At 37.6% G+C, this 12,984-nt stretch overlaps 1 protein-coding gene across 1 annotated transcript in view; it reads right to left on the bottom strand.

The window, feature by feature from the left end:
* Positions 1-12,984, bottom strand: part of LOC138045945 (transcription elongation factor SPT6-like) — a 47,698-nt gene that overhangs the window by 31,359 nt on the left and 3,355 nt on the right. Inside the window, exons 6-10 of the mRNA XM_068892588.1 lie at positions 7,363-7,540; positions 7,137-7,223; positions 6,198-6,302; positions 4,709-4,816; positions 3,913-4,002 (exon numbers count right to left, since the gene is read on the bottom strand). Coding sequence (XP_068748689.1) covers positions 3,913-4,002; positions 4,709-4,816; positions 6,198-6,302; positions 7,137-7,223; positions 7,363-7,540 — 568 coding nt within the window. The remainder of the gene's footprint in view (positions 1-3,912; positions 4,003-4,708; positions 4,817-6,197; positions 6,303-7,136; positions 7,224-7,362; positions 7,541-12,984) is intronic.

Genomic DNA, 12,984 nt, shown 5'->3' with positions numbered 1-12,984 from the left:
GTTACGTGACAAAGGAAACATGTTTATCCCATCAGCTCTCAAGAGACTTTACTAGCAAAACGTGGTAAAATAATTATTATTGTAATGTGATTCCTTAACTTTGAATTAAATACTGAAAGAAAATAATCACTTTTTTCCCTGCACTATCGTAAGTACCAAAATTTTAACGTGCCGCATGTGAGAATCTCCTTTTTCCTGCGTTAACTGCTGAAGGTTTACTTGGTTTTTGGCCTGGTGGCAGCAATGGAGCTCTCGCAACAGGTAACCAATACTTTTTGCAACTCATGTCGTCATTCAGAACACAAGTAAGGTAGGATTACATAGTCATTTGAATGATACAATAATTAACCGTGCACCGGTGGCTCAGGTGGTTGAGCAACGGGTTGTCATGTGGGAGGTTGCAGGTTTGAACTCCGGCCATTTGCAGATGAAATTACAAAGGCAGCACTTTCTCCTCAGTTATTTTAAGATACTTCCCTAACCCCAAATACCTGGATCTTTATGCACTTAAGACATGCAAGCGAATAAACAAATAAACCAAAAGGTGGTAAATTATTTTCTGAATTACATTGTACACTTGTACTATGGAATGTTGATGGGTGACGGACAGGATCAAGAATTATTGATCTTGAAGATCAACAGAGTTTAATTAAATTGGAAAATTATGGGATTGCTCTTATTCACTTTGTATTGTTGTAATTATTACAACGTTTACGGTCATAAGCTATACACCAGTGGCACACTTACCGTATTTACCTGTGTATAAGTGGACCTTTTATGGCCTCAAGGGAAGCTCCAAAAATCGCCCTTGACTTATACACGGGTCAAAGACTTTGAGCCAAGTTCCGGCTAAGTAATTTATTCAAAATTAATGTAATAATGTTGTCTTGGTTATAACGAATGCAGTGGACAAAAGCCGACAAAAGACTTCAAAATGAATGGCAAAAGAGTTGAAATGAAAAAGGATTTGTCCAACTCTAAATGTTGAAGATACTCACAAGCACAAATATGAAATAGACACTGGAAATTTTCGTTTTCCAAAGGCGGAAAGCTCTAAAAGGCATTTCTGTTTCTTCAAATAAAAACTTGATTGTTCAACGGCTTAGTAACCTAGCACAATACCTCGTGTTTGTGTGCAAGCATCATCACTTGTGTTGCGTGAAAATACTGGTTGGTAATGAATGTTTTTTATTCTTTATACAAACCTGGCTGACTTAAATGCTTTTGCAAACTTCGTATTGTTCAGTTTATGAGTTTTGTTTTGTTTGTCATTTGAGAAATTATAAGTCAAGGACCAATTAAACCTTGAACATTTTTGCATCGTTCGCAAGTTATTTCATAGCCTGCGTAGCAAGCGTTCCTGTTCGACAGAAGAGCTTCGAACCGATTTTCTGCAAACTGGCCGCGCGAAAGTTGGGGCAAGAGACTGAGGGAACGCTTGCAAGAAGACCCCCTATTTTTGAAAAACGCCCACCTTTTTATGGTTGACTTGACACACGCTGATTGACGTCTTATTAACAAATTAGCCAATAAAAGATAACCATGTTAACACATGTTGGTTTCCGACAAAACAAACCGAGGCACCGAGGAAACACCGAGTGATCGACGCAGAATTTGCCAGTGTGATTGTTAAATGTTAAATTTGTAACGGCAGCTTCTAAGCCGGGTACGACTGGTTATGTTTCTTCTGAGAATTTGTTTAAACCATCGAAAAGAAACTTATGGACAAATTCTAGCTGATATTTGCAGAGCGGTTGGAATAGAAGTTATCGAAAACAACAGCCAATTTTCAGAACTTATAAGCAATCCGTGCGCTCGTAAAATACGAAATTTAGAAACATATAAACTCGTACAGAGTTCGATGGGTAGTAAGTAAGGCCGTGCAAAATGCAAATCTCCAGCAAAGCTGACCATGAAACCATTCAAATAGGTTTAAGTTTAAAACTAACGACGATTTCAGTGCGACTTGCTGGCTATTTTGTTGGTGCTGAGTGGTTGACGAAATGGATTGTACTATTAAAATCTCCTGGAAATTACAGGCAAACTTCCTCGCTAGTTTGATAATCCACAGTACGTTTTGTGGTCAAATCGTCACGAAATCGTAGATGAAATGGCAAGTAAAAGTGCTTTAAAAAATTGAATAACTTTACAAAGGAGCCGTTTTCTTCTCACAATAATTAAGAGAAGATTTAACAGGCTGTGTAGTCGTCTTCATCTTGTCTCAATCCATGATATAGGACTCAAGCTTACATCAGGCAAGATACGCAGAGAATTTGACGAATTTCCTTGATCCTGAAACATGTGGATTCTGATAGTTCGCAGGCATTTTATTAATTCATCCTGCGTAAATAAAGTATGTTTTGCAAGCGAGCGAAAAGCTCACTTCAGTTCAGTCCAAACTTTTCGTCGACAATAAGCGCTGCCAAAGTTTTGTTAAATAACGATCGAATCTTTTGCTTTTAATGAATTACGGAAACGCCATAGCGGCTTCAGCTGACACGTAAATAATATTGAATTTCCCTTGATGGATATTGTCCAAGCAGTCCAGATTTTCATTTAAATTACAGGCTGTCATTCCCATAGAATTCACCTCAACCACTTACTTGATCGCGTATGATGCTTTGAAATGGAGAAATCACGATGATACTCGAGAAGCCTGTTCTTCATTTTAGTTCTTTTATTTCGCACTCCACACATCATGACAAACATTTGAAAATTTATGCTTTTTCCGAATCCTGTTAACAAAACGTCCATTTATCTATACAGTTAAAGAGATGGCGCATTGACAGTTCTTTTTTCCTTTTCAATGTAAAACCCGAGACCCGATTCGCGCAGCTTCCCTTGAGCTTCGACACACGATTCAAAACCTTCCACATCTTCTACCATTGCCTTTGTCACGCTAGAACTTAGGAGAAATATTTTGCTCCAGAATTTGTCACCTGTCAATCATTGTGACTGTGCCGCACCAATCAGAAGCCCCCGTTCCTGGGCGAACGGGTTTTTCAAAAATAGGGGGTCTTCTTGCAAGCGTTCCCTCAGTATCTTGCCCCAACTTCCGCGCGGCCAGTTTGTGGAAAATTGTTTCGAAACTCTCTTTGTCGAAAAGGAACGCTTGCTACGCAGGCTAGTTATTTCAAAGATTGACTCCTGCTTCCTGTGTGATGTTGTGCTTATCCTCTAAAGCCCTTTATCCTTGAACAACGAAACAGGTTAGTTTGAAGTTTACATGTTCGATTTTCTGAGAACTTTTTCGAAACTCAAGGACAAAATGCCCGCATATACAACAGATGCTGAACCACAAAACTATTAAGCGCTTGAGGCCCTGATTTTTTTGTGTATCCACATTTCCAGAAATCGAAGAATACAAGATTAGTGTCCCATGAACATTTAACAAAGAAATTAACAAATTGCTTTTTTTTGCCATCAAAAATGGGGGGTCGACTTATACACGGGATCGACTTATACACGGGTAAATACGGTACATCTTCCGTATAATAATTATAACTAAGCTGAGGCAGACCACTTGACTTTGGGGGGATGGGGGGAGGTGGTGCTGGGTTAATTTAAACTCTGGGCTCTTGAAAAAAAAAAGACTCTGGCTACTAACTTTTAATGTTGGGAGCCCAAAGAGCTCCCAGAAAATTTTCTTAGGCAGCGGCCTTGTAGTGTTCTACATGTAGATAAGAAGAAGGCCATGGCTCAACATCTGGACACACACCTGACCATTGTCAAGGAATAAGTTACTTCAGAATAATAATTATGTATCCATAACCAATGATATTGCACCCAGTTTGACACCTTTAGATATCCTATGGGGTGCCCAGCCACAAAAACTGTTCTAAGACATCACAAATTACTGTGATAATTACCCACCCCTGGCCAGCATTTAACAATAATAATCTGACAGCTAACCTTCTCATCCCATGCCCACACTTTCCACAAGTCATCAATATTCAGTTCAGGTTCAATGTACTCCTTTCTGTAATTGGCGATAAATGGCACCTGCAAAAAATGGACATACACCTGTAGCTGTCAGTCAAACATATTGCAGAAGGCTTCTTTATTGATGAGTAGACCCTCAAAATGTGGAAAATGCTATAATTTCTGGAGACAACAAAGTATTGTTTGTGCAATGTACACCTTGAGATGGCTAGCTTCAATAAGTGAATATTCTGTTTGACATATAAAAATTAATAATAAAATGAACATTTAGCATAATAAAATACACCCAAGCCCCTTACATGAGACTTTCCTTGAATTAATGAAACAATAATTCAAATGCAATTCGCAATGATATGGTACACGTAGGCAAAGAAAACAGGTGCCTATTTAACACGCAAAAGGGTTCACCAAAACAGAAACTGAAGAGCTCAAACTTTCATTTCTTTGAAAAATTATAGTTACTGTAGTAGAGGCGTATGCTAAATAGAGATAGCAATTTTTAAATAGTTCTTTATTTCTCATCATTGCCATCATTACGATGTGATCAATCAATAATCTATTGAAATAATCTTTATTTATACACGATAAGTCACGTCACGTCAGTTATGACATCGTCATTATGGTGAAATGCAGGAAGGCCACATCTTCTACCCAAAAGGAATCTGCAGGACGTTTGCAGGAACTGTACATTTAGCAACTGCAACAGGACCTTTTTTTGAAATTACTGTAATTAAGAATGATGTTTACATTAACCCAGTCAACAAACCTCAAAGAGCTGGTTTCTCATCAAGTTTAATGCCTCTCTTATCTTACTGACGGCAGAGTAAGGCTTGATTGGTTTGGAACGAGAGTGCATGTCGCCATCAAGGATATCCTAGAATAGTGAAATATCAAAGTAACTAATAACCACATAGTCCACAAAAAGCACACAAATGAATTATAATAAATTGTTCTTTTACTGGTTTCGTGTAGATACACTGTAATGATTGAGCACCTGACTGTGGCAAGGGAGACTGAAAATTTAAATCTTTGTCAAGCCAATCCCAGAGTTTTAAAGACAAACTCCAAACAGACAACAAAACACGGGAAATCAATAGTTAACAAGAAAATATTATTCTTCAAAGGATGCATTTGTGTCACAATTTGGGCATAAACGAAGGGCAGGGAATGTGCTAGTGAGTTGAGGGATAAATCCACCACCTCTACGGACCACCGGCTCGGGGCCTCGGCAACTAGCCAAGGGGGTGCCTCATGCCTGTATTGCAAGGCAGGCATACATGTAGTTGCTGGCATAATGTCCTGGGGCCAAGTGAACCCAGTCCAATGAAGTAACAATATGCCCTCTCCCTAACGGGGCTTCAGCACAGGGCTGAAGGGGTGCTGCAGGCAGTAATAGCACACCCAAATTTTATTAAAGAGGACTATTAAAATAGGGAGGAAGGGATAAAATTGCTGAACAGAAAAAATAAAGAACTGAGCTGCATGTATGAAAATGTCAAACCGAGAAAGCTCATATAATGGTATTGAACCGGAGAGCCAGGTAAGTCGATCACGTGATGGGAAGTCTCATTCGCCTTAAAGGCTCTTCCCAGTACATTTGTACTTGCTTACCAGCATTAAATTTCTATTTTATTCTAAAAATTTGGAATTGTCTGGGGGTGCCATCTTGAATGTTGAAGGTACTACATTGTACATGTATTATGGTTTCACCACTGTTTTATAACTTAAAAGTTCTTGATGTCAATACAACAATTAACCTATTCACTCCTGGGAACAAGACTTCACTCTGTCTAACACCAGACGATTTTACTTGTGAAGTGGAGGAGTCCTCGGGCACCTGAGAAGTGAATGGGTTAAGGCTGAAAACCCTAGAGTAACTCTGAAATTGATATAAAGACTGAACCATGTGCTCTACTGTAACACAAGGGCTACTAATACTGTCCAATTATGGTTCTACTGAAACTTCACAAGGCAAGACAAAAGTTATCATTCCTGCACAAGGCTGCTGCCTAACGGTCGCCCAGTCGCCTGAGGCGCATTATTTGCGAGCGCGGGCAACCAAATTTCTGAACAAGTAGCCCAAATGGACGCCATGCTTGATTCATCCTCACTTTCTTGTAAATTTGATCCCAGCTGGAATAAATTCATTCTGGGCTCTTGAACAAATGACCAGGCTACTAACTTTTAATGTTGGAAGCCCAAAGGGCTCCCGGAAATTTTCTTAGGCAGCAGCCTTGCTGCGTACTGATTCCAACCTGTTGCTGCGATATCGGCATTTCCAAAAAGGCATGACGGTAAATCCAATCAGCCTCATCATCAAGTTCCCCCTCTTCAGTTGATTTAACTGGAAAGTCACGCACCTGTCAGTAAAAAGTCAGCAACTTGTTCAATGAACATCCAATTTAACTAAAACAAGCTGATTGGTGATCACATGCTTCAAACCAAAATTAACCATGATCAAATTTCAAATTTCAAGTTTATTATTTCAAAAGAATCACTCTTACCCCAGAGCAAATGCTAATCTAGGTGGGCAGAGTGAGAAATAAATTTATATAATTACATATTCTACATTCTTAAATGTATGTTCCTTATTAATGTACACTGTAGGTTCCTTACTTTATTCATTCATTTATATGAGTTTTTGCAAGTGTGACATAATATCAAGTGAAGCTATGATCCTCGCAGTTATGAACGCAATTTTAGCAACTGCGTAGAGAAGCCTGAAAAACTCAGGACTTCAATGGGGTTTGAACCCATGACCTCACGATACCAGTGCGACGATCTGACCAACCGAGCTACGAATTATTAAGCCACTGACATTGGGTGCTAGTAATTTGTGGGTTCTAATGTTCCTGTGATGAAAGAATCAACAATGCAATGATAGATGAAATGAATCATTACATTGAACTGCAGATGTGAAATCAAATGAAGCTATGATCCTTGCAGTTATGAATGCAATTTTAGAGAGTGTCTGCAGTATACGAACTTGCGCAGAACAATAGATACTGTTCAACTGGAAATGATTTTGTTCATGGTAATAAAATACAAGGGTGGCAACATGTAAAAATGGAGATAATAAACTTGCATAAAATAACAACATGATAAACATGCTCCATGTACAGGATATTTTCTATTGTTTTAAAGTTATTTTTTTCATTGGAATTTTATTTATTTATTATTTTTTTAATTCTCACCTGAAACCTTTCTGGTACATCTGCAGTTCTGACCTCATTATCTTTAGTTGTCAACATTCCTTTCTCAAGCTCACTTGGTTCAAAAACCTACATGTTAATGAAGATAAGGTGAAGAGGCATCTTTTGTCATGAAATCAACAATGGTGGACTTCTCTACATAAACTGAATTAATGATTTTGACCAAGGCAAACAGAAGAAGTACAGTACATGAATGTTATGCCCCTACCTCGTAAATGGATTTCTTGGAGGATTTTTTCTTTTGCCTTCGGAGTACACCATCTTCATCATCCTCTTCTAAATACTCGTCTTCATCTTCACCAGATGAGTAGTCCTCTCTGCCATACTTCTCAAATTCATCAAAATCAAAATCCAGGCCAAAGATATCTTGAGCTTCCATGAGGGCTCTATTTAAAAAAAAAAAAATTGGACAAAATCCACTAATTACAAGTGTAAGTTTTAACAAAACCCATTTAAAGTCCATGTAAGTCCAATTTTCTCTAGTTGATCAGCTTGCAAGCAGGCTCTTTCTCTCTTCACAGTAACAGTGCTGGAAATAATTTTTCTTTATTCAGAGGACATACAAAATCATTCAAATCTTCCTTTTGGTCGCACATTTGACAAATTGGACTCGACATAATTTTGTTGACTGACAACACCTTCAAGAAGAGAACTCAAGATGTGCTGGTGACATGTTCGGTCATCGTGTCTGATCATAATGTGAAACTGGCCGGACATTTTCAAAATTTGGTCGGGCAATGTCCGATGACCGACTATTATTTCCAGCACTGCAGTAAGAGTGACAGAAGGAGAACTCTCTCTCTCTCTCTCTCTCTCTCTCTCTCTCTCTCCATAGGTATGATCAGGCGCTTTGGTAACATCTTTCTCTTTTCGTAATAGCTCCGCTTGTTCAGCGTGGAAAATTCTGAATTTTATACCTAGAAAGCACAAATACATGGGCTTACTGCATGCCAAGTTTCAGTAAATACCACATTAATCTGTCAGAAATAAGGCTAAAATAGTGCTCAAGAGGTTACAAAGTAGCCCTATGTCGTGGTAAGGTTAAAGTTTAAAGCGATTTTTCTACTTTTTCCGCCAAATTGTAGCTATTGGATTACCATTCATGTGCCATACCATTCTCTCGATTACCACGGCACTTTAGAAAACTGAAATTGGGGTTTCCAAAATTTTGCCGTGTATGTGTTTGACTTTTCATGTCGATGAAAGGTTTCACGATTCGGAAAAAGCCCTTTTTTTACACAGCGAGTTTGAAAAATTAATTTCCCAAGTTACATCTCACCAATATTGTACAAATCATGTGAAGTAGTTAGAGTAACTATCTGGCATTGTAACAAAACAGGTTTGACCAAAATAGACAAAGATTCAAATTTTTTACGAATTTTTTAAGGGACCCATGTCTAAAAACCGGCTACGTTACAAAAGCGCCCGATTTGCCATATCTTCCAAATGCTAACTTTGGCATGATTTTTCGAGAGAAAGCAGACATAATTTATATGAACTTGTTTAGTAACATGAGAGTAATAAGTGACCCAAAATTGACATTTTACCTTTAAAACGGTAGGGAGCTAGAGCTTCTTAAACCCTTTTACTACCTTGACGCATTTCACTTTGCGCAGTCTAATTAAGGGTATATGCATTAAAACTTTTTTTCCATTAATTTCAATGATGAATGATGTCTGAAACCTAAAATATAAATTGTTTTTCAAATATATGACTAGCTGTGAGCAGTCTACCAGGGATAGATAGATCAATTTTATTCATATAAGATCAGTAGCCCAGATTTAACTCAGGTGAATGAAGGCCTGGGCCCAGATCTATTTTATGAAAATAAATGAGGTGGTGGTCCAACTATTGATCCATTATATATAACACGAAATAACTTTGGCACATCGTTAGCAGCAACAAGATGTGAAACCTTAACTGCTATATAGGATGATATATTATCACGTCACATTTCAAAGTTATTTTTAGCACAGAAATCTTCTCAGCTAAACGGCAACACTTTTTATCATTTTCTGGTGGCTGGATTTACCTTGATGATGCTAATACTATTGGGTACATCATTTCTGTTCTTGGACGTTTTAAGATAATTTAAATAAATGTCCGAAAAAACAAGTCCTTTTCCATAGGGGACTGGGCACTAGTACTAAATGCCTTATATTTCCAAAACTAAAGCGATTTTTCACAGTTCGTTTTCTTTTACCATTTTGACTAATCTAATAGTAGGGAAGTGAAATAAATTTTAGCATAAACTGTTGCCGTTTTTTATTTTGAATTTTGTGGCCGTAACGAGTCACATGACCTACTTTTGTGACGTTATTAGTCTGCGAAAGTCCTTGTTTGTTATTACTAAACCTTCAGAAGTTAGGCCACTTCCTTATTTATTTTTATGTGCAATAATTTGGGACCAGGTTGGGGCCCATGCCTTAATTTACTCGAGAATGGGATTGAATCGCGTAATGAGATGCAGGCCGTGTACGTGCGTGAGGGAGGCTTAATGATAATTTATCTTGTAAGAGACAATGTATTATTGTTGAAAGTTTTTATTGTTGAATATTGCATGAATTTTTAGGAGAGTGTATGTCTTGTAGTGGAGTTATAAAGCCACCCAACCATCCGGGTAGGATCGCGCTTACATAGAGAAAGGCGTGAAATGAAATACTTAACGATATGGATAATTTTCCTGTTACTCGATACACTTGAATGCTGCTCACTAAAAATACTCTGAGTAATCAGAGGAATTAACAGCTACTCAGTTTGAGCTCATATGGTCTGACGCGCCCACGATGCAGAATAACGCATTCACTTATTCTCCGAGTAACTGAAAGGTACTAAATTTGTGCTCATATGGAGTACCGGACATACTATTCAAAATTACGCATTGTACTCAGTCTCTGAATAATTAAGAGCTACTCAATCCGCTGTGCTGAAGATTATCTAGCTGAGTGCAATTACTCACTGTACAGAGATCATGCATATGTTCATTTTAATCACTCTGAGTTATAAAACGGTACAGTACTCAATGTCATTTAAGCTACTTAGATGCTCCGGAGCCATGAAAGTCGACATAGATGTACTCCTTGGAGACTATACATATATTATAACACGGAAAATTAAGAGTTCGCTTTTTTCTGAAAAAAATTGAGTATTAATGTTCGTTACAGTAACAAAGAGAATACATCGAGGCGTATAATTTATATTATTATATGGCAAAGCCAGTCTTGGGCAAATCCCAGCGCTCTGATTGCTTCTTTCTCGGTCGGGATTTTGCAGTACGGACCATTTCCGTGGAAACGGTCCAAGCCATGTACTTTTGTTTTGGAGCAAAGCCGGCAAATTCATAATTTGCAACCAAAACAGTGAAAAAAAACTGTGAATATTGTCATTCTTCACAGTGAAACTACCTGAAGAAGCTAAAAAGATTGAAAAGCTAAAAGATAAAGAGCTAAAAAGATTGATTGCACCGGAACTGCATTTTACTATCAGAAACAGAATGCCATATAATAAACAACTTACTAACCGAGCTTGCTCGGGCCGTACTGGAGAATATTTGCCCTCGCGCTCGGTTAGTAAGCGATTAATACCAACTATTTGCGACATAGAACTCCAATATTTGTAAAACTGTTCAGCGAGCGAAGGGTTTATAAAAACTTATCTCGCTAAATGTAAGTGAACTTGAAAACCGGCAAAAAGCCACGTACAAGAAGTAGCTATTGTTGTAGGACAATTGCAATACCCAAATAACAAGAATGCGCCTTATTCTGCTGTATGACTTTTTAGCGCTTATAGGAATGTCACTTAGGCATGCTTTACAGTCGATGCGCTTCATACATCAGTCATCTAGGGACATGACTGGAAACTATTTCTCGGCAGATTTCAGATACCTTTATTACTAGTAGTGACCTTTCTTTTTTTGATAACGTGATTACTCATCAGTTTTGTTTTCACTTCATTTAAGGTGATAAGAGGTGCCATAAGAAAGTATAAAATTTTTCTTTTTTCTTTTCTTCTGTCTTTGGCCAAAACAAAAATGATTGAAAAGTACGTGCAATTTAAGTTGAAAGTTCCGAAGTATAGTTTCCTTGATGAAACCGTTTTGAGATTGCCATCGTTTCCGAGGTGTTAGCAGTTCAAAACCTGCTTGAACACAGATAATAGTAAAAAAATCATGAGACTTATACTTTCTTTTCTGAGGTTATAATGTTACATAGTTATGCTAGAGACAACTAGTATTTGGTGTGAAGTTCATTAAGTTGCACCTTTTTAAAATTTGCTTGTTCATTGCGAGAACGCCAAATAACTTTATTTCATTAGCGCCTCTTTTAGGTATAATACGCTGGAAAGTGTTACCAATTTAGCGAAAAAATAATCAGATTAAAAGGCTTTAAAACAGGCATACATTTACCCCAATACATTTTCATCGTGACGCAAATTAAATACTTTAATCATATAGTGCAGTCGATAGTCACTGAAATTGAAACTTTCAGAATAATTCAGGTCTGTTCGTTAACTTATTTACTTTAAAGTGGCCCTAATAAAATTTATCTTGGGTCCTGAGGGCAAATGGTGTATAGTTGCGATTCTGTTAGAAGCAAAAGAGTCTTGAATCGGACTGTTCAAGGACTTTATTGTTAGTTAATGACTTTATTTTTAGTTGTTAGTCATCATTAACCTTATAATTGAAGAAATGGTTTCTTGGTTCCAGTTCCCATGTTATATGGGCTTCTGCAAATCAAAAATGTCTGAACACGGGCTTTTCTGATGAGTAAAACCAGGTGTTGATCCTGGTAAGATAATGTTGAGATTCATTTATTAGATCGTTCACCTCTACTAAATTGGGTGTCTTAATTAAAGGGCCCTAGCCAGCAACGCCTTTGTCTTGTTTCATGCCAAAAATTTGGCTGTATTAGCGTAGAGCGTGTAGAAACGAAAATGATCACTGTGAAACTGTTCATTGCAATTAAACAGACTTCAAATAGTTTATGTAAGAAATAAATAGTTTATTTACCTCACACAACTTGAGAGCAGGTTATATGACCAGAGTAAAGCATAGATATGTATATCTAAAGAAGCAAACATGTTGCGGAGAAAAGTGGACGAGCGTCCGAAATAAGTTGAAAACCATCGTTACAAAAGTTCCTTTTTTCCGTTACGAAAGTGCCCTTTTCGTTACAAAGTGCCCGTTAGTTACAAAAGTGCCCTGTGAAATGTGACAAAAGTGCCCTACCAAGGTTACGAAAGTTCCCTATGTTACAAAAGTGCCCTTTTTTCGTTACGAAAGTGCCCATTTTACGTTACAAAAGTGCCCATGCCTATGGCTCTCTCTCTCTCTCTCTCTCTCTCTCTCTCTCTCTCTCTCTCTCTCTCTCTCTCTCTCTCCAACCACAAAGAGAGCCTGCTGGCAGGCTACTGGTTGATTGGTGTATTTTGGAACATCCCTTAACCATTATGCAATGCAATTACATTGTTTTTCACTGATATAAACTGTTTTTCTGCTCTAACAACATGGTATAGTGCATTCTTATTATTTACATATTATTTATTTATATACACTGTACATATACATGTATTTTTTAAAGTGTGGAATGCCTATCATCAGCATTATTTTTATTGAAGGAATGAGACACCATTAACGTGTACCTAAACTGCTGAGACACAATTTTGGCAGCAATTTAATATTCTGCCATAAATTAATTAATCACATCTCCAAACAATAATGTAACATGTGCTGTCGTTCCACTATCAACCCATTGACCCCTGGGAGTGAGACTTAATAGATATTTACTCTGTCTAATGCCACAGTATTCATTTTTAATGAGGTTAAACGAAG

Source organism: Montipora capricornis, chromosome 4, assembly GCF_036669925.1.
Source record: "Montipora capricornis isolate CH-2021 chromosome 4, ASM3666992v2, whole genome shotgun sequence".
NCBI classification, from domain to species: Eukaryota; Metazoa; Cnidaria; class Anthozoa; order Scleractinia; family Acroporidae; genus Montipora; species Montipora capricornis.
The sequence above is the reverse complement of the archived record's forward strand: the minus strand, read 5'-3'. Positions and strand labels throughout refer to the sequence as shown.